The sequence below is a fragment of the Gekko japonicus genome, unplaced genomic scaffold, assembly GCF_001447785.1.
Source record: "Gekko japonicus isolate JY-2015 unplaced genomic scaffold, Gekko_japonicus_V1.1 scaffold563, whole genome shotgun sequence".
NCBI lineage: Eukaryota > Metazoa > Chordata > Lepidosauria > Squamata > Gekkonidae > Gekko > Gekko japonicus.
This window is the reverse complement of record NW_015166439.1, coordinates 174,598-181,405: the sequence shown is the minus strand read 5'-3', so window position 1 is coordinate 181,405 and position 6,808 is coordinate 174,598. Positions and strand designations below refer to the sequence as shown.

Below are 6,808 nucleotides of genomic sequence, written 5' to 3'. Positions count from 1 at the left end.
CTCCAGGGAATAAAATAGACAGGGGGATTTGCACTCCCCAATTGGCAGCTATATTACTTTGCAGCATCGATGGAATGGATTAGGGATTGGGCCAAATTAGAGGATAAAAGATTACTAGCATTAGAGGGCTCCGACCTTGTAATGGGTTGGCACACAAACCTATGGTATGGGAAAGATAAAATACATTCCAACTTTCATTCTCATGTGACTAGAAGTGCCCTTATAAAAGTCTGGAACGCAATAAAAATAGAAATTATAACAAAATACCATTGTGGATCTCTCCCATAGAGGCATTTGCGAAACCGTCGTTGGTAATGGGGAAAAGTAAAGAGACATATAGTAATCTACTAACAAAAGAATTGGAATTAAAATCTGATGAGATACTACTAAGACAAAAAACAGAGTTGTCCTGGTGGGAAAAGAATATATTAAAATCTAAATATTCGGAAGATAAAAAAATAGGATTTTGTAATAGGCAAACAGAACTAGATAAAATATGGCTCTCATCGAGTGATAAATTAATTCAGAAGATATATAAAAAATTACTAGAACAATTATCAACAGAAGAGGGTAAAAAATCTCCTAGGCTAGCATGGGAGAAGGAGCTCGGCCGCACAATAGAGTGGAAACATTGGCTAAAAACATAGAAAACAATAAAATACATGAGAGCAACTCCATATAAAGAAAACATATACAAAATGTATTATAGGTGGCATTGGACTCCGGAAAAAATTGCTAAGTGCTTTCCCAGAGCATCTAACTTATGCTGGAGATGTGGGAAAAACGTAGGTTCATATTTCCACATATGGTGGAGATGTGAGAAAATTCAGATCTTCTGGGAAAAAAATTATAAAATACTATCAGAAACACTAAAAATTACTATCCCCTTAACACCAGAAATATATTTATTGAATATGTTACCAGACACAATAAAAGATCATAACTGTATAATTTGTTATATTTTAACAGCAGCTAGGATATTAATAGCAAGGTACTGGAAAACGAAAGGTTTACCGTCTATAAAGGAACTTAAGCATAAAATCCTGGAAATAGCTGAAATGGATAAATTAAATATGGAACTACAAAATAAATCTCAAGACTGTTTCTGGGATAGATGGAAAACAATATATGACTGGCTAAAGATGAAAAAGATAGAATAGAATCGAAAGTGGGCTAGTGGAAAATAAAATAAATCGTAATAGAAGATAGATGATTGTGTTATTAAAGACTGGATGAAGAAGTAATTGAATTGAAATCAGTCTAGTTTAAAATAGACTAAGGTAGAAAATATTAAAGATACGAGTTGATTTGTTATGTTAAGTTAAACCTGTGAATGAAACAAATATATGTTTATATGTTAAAAAATAAGGAAAATAAACTGTTAAAAAAAATGAATGATGACCTCCAAAGCATCCTATTGTTAACAGCCTTGCTCAGGTCTTGCAAACTGAGGACCCTTGTGGCTTCCTTAACAGAATCACAGAATCATAAGCGTTGGAAGGGACCGCCAGGGTCACGTAGTCCAACCCCCTGCACAATGCAGGACATTTAGAACTACTCCCCCCCCCACACACACACCCAGTGACCCCTGTTCCATGCCCAGATGACCAAAAAAAAAAACCCTCCAGGATCCCTGGGCCAAACTGGCCTGGAGAAAAATTGCTTTCTAACCCCAAAGTGGTGATCAGCATTTCCCTGGACATGTAAGAAAGGGCCACAAGAACTAAGCACTGGTGCGACCCTTCCTGCCCTCCCTCTCATGAGCTGCCCAAGTTCACAGAATCAGCAGCTGTCAGATGGCCATCTAGCCTCTGTTTGAAAACCTCCAAAGAAGGAGAGCCCACTGCCTCCCGAGGAAGCCTGTTTTCCAGTGACACATGTCTTCTAGTGGTGTGACTAAAGTATGATAGCCTCATTTCAGTACTTCTCATGTTCCATTATTCCTGCTCTATGTGTTAAAACAGCTTTGGGCTTTCATTTTGCATTCATTCACATCAACAACTGGATGTCCTTTCAGCAGGTCAATTAATGCTCTGATTCTGTCCAGGTGCCCCTTGCTGGGTGTGGCTGGCACTGCTGCTGCTGCTGCTGAGGCCAGAAGCTACCAGCTACTGCCTACCAGGGTCCCCATGCCAAGGTGGACTCCCAGCTGTGCTACACCTGGATAGCGCCCCCAGCATGGCCTGTACTCTGCCCTCGCTGTTCTACAGTCCCAAGACGATGTCCCGCAAGAAGGCGCTCCTCCTCCTCCTCCTGGCCTTCAGCACTGGCACCTTGCTGCTGCGTGAAAGTGCCCACCTTGGCTGGTAAGGGCAGGGCCAGGGGGAGGGGAGGGGAGGGGAGAGGCTGAGAAGGAAACAGGTGGAAATGAGAAAAGGGGAGGAGCCCTAGAAAGAGTTGGATTCAAGTATTAAGGATGGAGAGGGGAGGATTAAAGACGCAACATTGTTAGCAATTGCACGAATAACATTAGCCCAATATTGGAAAAACAAAAATCAACCTACTCTGCAATGTTGGCAAAACAAAATCTGGGAACCCTTTGTATATGGTAAAATAGTCTCTCACCAAAAAGATTTTCAAGCAACTTGGTTCCCAGCAGTGGAATATCTCGCAGAAGAAGAAGTGATTCCAAACAACTTTTATTACAAAGACCTGTTATATTTTTAAAAAGTTCTTGCGGGTTGAGAATGTTGATTATTGCATGGTATTAATATGTGTTCTGAATGTACTGTTGAATATATTGTTCAGAATAATAAAAAACACTTATTAAAAAAAGACTAAAGGGGTGATGGGGTGGGAGTAGTGATGGAAGTGTGCGCTGAAAATGGGGCAAGATAGGGGAGCTGAGAGGAGAAAGAAGAAGAGGAGGAGGAGGAGATTGGATTTATACCCCGCCCTTCACTTGGAGTCTCAGAGCGGCTTACAATCTCCTTTCCATTCTCCTCCCCACAACAGACACCCTGTGAGGTAGGTGGGGCTGAGAGAACTCTCTCGAGAACTGCTCTTGGCAGAACAGCTCTGAGAGAACTGTGACTGACCCAAGGTCACCCAGCTGGGTGCATGTGGAGGAGTGGGGAATCAAACCCAGTTCTCCAAGGTTAGAGTCCACGCTCCTAACCACTACACCAAACTGGAGGTGGAACCAATGAAAGTCCAGGAAGTGGGATAAATAGGAGCAGCCCAATGAATCCATGTGTGGGAAGAAGACAAGGAGAAAACCATTGGAAAGGGCAGGAAAAAGGGAAAGGGGGAAAAGGCTAAATGGAATGAAAGGGGTCGTGAGAGCAGAAAAAGTGGGAGCCAAAAAAATGTGCGAGGAAGGAGAGATACTGGAAGGGCAAGGAGAGTGGCCAGCTTTGGAGGGAAAGGCGGTGTGTCAAGGTTCATTGAAGAGCTGGATTGGGAAGAAGGGTGAAGCTAGAGAAAGGGTGTTAACGTGGCGTGCGGTGACGATTCTTGCCCTGTGGTTCTGCCGGCAGGTTCCCAAAGTCGCCGTCTTTCAGCTGTGCTCCGCTGCTGTCCCTGCGCCCCAAGCACACTGCCGTGGCCTTCCTGAAGACCCACAAGACGGCCAGCACCACCGTGCAGAACCTTCTCTTCCGCTTTGCCGAGCGGCACAATCTGACCGTGGCGCTGCCCCACCACGCCTGCGACCATCAGTTCTGCTATCCCCGCAACTTCTCGGCCCGCTTCGTGCACCCGTACACCCTCCCGCCTCGCTTCATCGCCAGCCACCTGCGCTTCAACCGCGAGGAGTTGCACCGCCTCATGCCCAATGACACCATCTACGTCACCATCCTGCGGGAGCCGGTCACCATGTTTGAGTCACTCTTCAGCTACTACAATCAGTACTGCCCTGCCTTCAAGCGGGTGCCCAACGGTTCCATGGAGGTCTTCCTTGACAACCCCCACAGCTATTACCGTCCTCATGAGAAGTATGCTATGTACGCCCGTAACACCCTGGTGTATGACTTAGGGGGCGACCCCGAACACAGCCCTGGTGACCCCACGTACCTCCCGGAGTTCATCCACCAAATGGAGAGTATCTTTTCTCTGGTGATGCTTGCAGAATATTTCGATGAGTCGTTGGTCCTCCTCCGTCACCTTCTGGCGTGGGACTTGGATGACATCCTCTATGTAAAGTTGAACATGCGCAGCCCAGAGTCCAAGCTCAACATCACCTCAGCCCGCCAGGCAGCCCAGATCCGTGCCTGGAATGCCCTCGATGCCCGCCTGTATGACCACTTCAACGCTACCTTCTGGCGGAAGCTGAACGAGGTGGGCCGAGACTGTGTGCAGAAAGAGGTACACGCTCTCCATCAGGCCTGCGAGCGCCTGGCACACCGCTGCTTTCGGGGCCAGCCCCAGATGCGCCCTGCCATGCAGATCAAGAACAAAGAGCTCCGCCCCTGGCAACCCAGTGCTAAGGTAGACATTGTGGGTTATGATCTGCCCGGCTCAGGGCCTCCCTTGGATGAACAGTGCCTCAAACTGGTCATGCCTGAGGTACAGTATTCCCGCTACCTGCTGCGGAAGCAGAGTCTGAGGAACCGACGGAGGGCTGCCTCCCATCGGCCTCTCCCACCCCGGGGACTCCTGCGGCCACCCCGACACCCACCTCCCAAGGCAGCCTGAACTCCCATGTGGCAGCTGGAACACTGGGAAGGTTGCTGCTTTGACTCATGCTGCAGCACTTGGGGTTGTGGGAAAGCTTCCCAGCTTCTCCGTATCCTGTGAGCTTTCGCAATACTTAGCATGGGACGTTTGGTTTCTAGAGCACAGGGTGAGGTGGGGAGAACTGGCTCTTATAGTCTGGTTCAGAGGTAGCTCTTCTTTGGTATTTGGGACTGTAGGACACTCGACCTTGTTTTGCCCTGTACAAACTCAGGACCTAGAAATCTGGATGAGCGGGACTCTCCTCTGGATGCACTGAAACTTGTGTGAACTGCGTTTGGCCGAGTGGGCCATTTGAAGTCCAGCTGGGTGCTCCCAGTTTGGTTTGTTTTCTCCTGTACTTCTGGGGGGGATGTTACTGGATGTCCACCGAAACCCAAGCAGCCACGGCCCCCGTCGCTCACGGTGGGACAGTGGCAGCCTCCATCTCTCTCTGTCTCGGATGCCCCCTTCCTCTTTCCGATTGTTCATCTGGCTCTTATCCTTGCCACCTAAATCAACAGCTGATGTGAGCCCCTATCAAATTCCATATGGGGTGGGTGGGGAAAGGCTGTGGCTCACGGGTACAGCATCTGCTTTGCATGCACAAGGTCCCAGGTCCAGTCCCTGGCATCTTCAGCTAAAGGGGTCTGGTGGGTGGTGATATGAAAGACTCTCTGCCTGAGACCCTGAAGAGCTGCTGCCAATCAGAGTAGACAAGACTGACCTTGATAGATCAATGGTCCAGTTCAGTGTAAGGCAACTTCATGTATTTGCATCTGATGCTGTCACATCTACCATCTTGGGCTCTCTGAGTGACTCCCCTGCTCCTCCCCTTGGCTGGCCATACATTTCCCATCACTCCCATCCACAATCCCAAGGCTCACCAGAGTTCAGCCCCTGGTTTTTAAGCCCCTTTAACACAGAAGGGGGACAATCTCTGTGCATTCTTCAAGGAGAAACAGGAGACCAATAAACACCTGTTAGACTCGGTGTGCCTTTCTTTGGGGTCTGTTTGGTACACTCCTTATTGCAAGCATGGGCTCGGGGGGGTGGGGGGGTTGTTTGTGTCTTGGGGACCGTGCTTTCTCCTAGCTATTCAGCGCTGTGTGGCTTGCCCTGCCCAGGAGAGAAGAGGCCTGCAGGTGGTTTGGTGGGCAGCAAAGAGGAAGCCACGGGCTTAGCAAGAAGATTTGTTTGCTAATCCTCCAGATTTCCTCCCTCCCAGATTGGCCCAGTTACAAACCTGGAAGTGGGAGGTGGTGAGGAAAGAGAGGGCAGAGATAACCGGTATGGGGAAGGGAGGCGCACTGTTATTGGCTTAGCAAGCTGGTGAGAGGGGGATTCTCGACCTGGGTGAGGAATGGGGGCCTGGGCACCCTGACGCTGAGGCTTGCAAAATCCCAAACTGGATTCTCCTTCACAGGAAACAGCAGGAGCAGGTAACACCCAGCAGCCCTCCAAATCCCTGGCAACGGTCAGTTTTAATTTCCCCTCCCTTCCCACTGCCCCTTTTCCACCCAGCCTATGGTAAACCTACTGCCTGGTGCTTCCTTATCCCAGATAAATTGCTGCCGTCTGCTGTTGCCGAAATCCTGCTGGCCAGAAATGCCTGCTGAAGTGACCTGATTTTTATTTTAACGACTGCATACGAGGTGCCCGCCACTCCCATCCTGGATTTTTTTTTGAATTTGTAAAGTGGGGGTTCCATCTTTAATGCCTTCATCCTCGCAACAGTAAGTACTCAGCAGGGTTGGAGACTAATCGTGGGCAAAGAGTAGCTGGAGGTATCGTTTATCAGGGTTTGAAGGCCATTCATGGTGGCATAGAGGAAACTGGGCCATGAAGATTTTTTTCCTGTGTCCATTTGTGAGAGGGCGTATCGTTTGTGGGAAAGCGTCTTTTCCAGTTTTCCCCTAAAGCTTCCAATTTTCTGTCCATACTAGCCTGAGAGGAAAAATAGATTTCTCCTGCAGTGATTCCAGTCTTTGTTCCCATGACCCTCACCAGTGGTCCGTTGGAAGCTTGGTCCCGCTACTTTTTTTTGACACCCCCCCTTTGCTACTGCTTTGAGAAAGTCACAAGGGAGTCATGTTGTTGGGCCATGGGGGTGAAATGCTGATTGTGTTAATGGCCCCTTCCCTTTTCCCCCTCC

The 6,808-nt window shown here is 48.3% G+C and overlaps 1 protein-coding gene across 1 annotated transcript; it reads left to right on the top strand.

Moving 5' to 3' along the window:
• Nucleotides 1-2,148: 2,148 nt before the first annotated feature.
• GAL3ST3 (galactose-3-O-sulfotransferase 3) lies at nt 2,149-4,635 on the top strand. Its single transcript, XM_015411909.1, has 2 exons — nt 2,149-2,306; nt 3,480-4,635. The coding sequence occupies exons 1-2, from the start codon at nt 2,179-2,181 to the stop codon at nt 4,633-4,635; spliced, it is 1,284 nt and encodes a 427-aa protein (XP_015267395.1). The 5' UTR covers nt 2,149-2,178.
• The last annotated feature ends 2,173 nt before the right edge of the window (nt 4,636-6,808 follow it).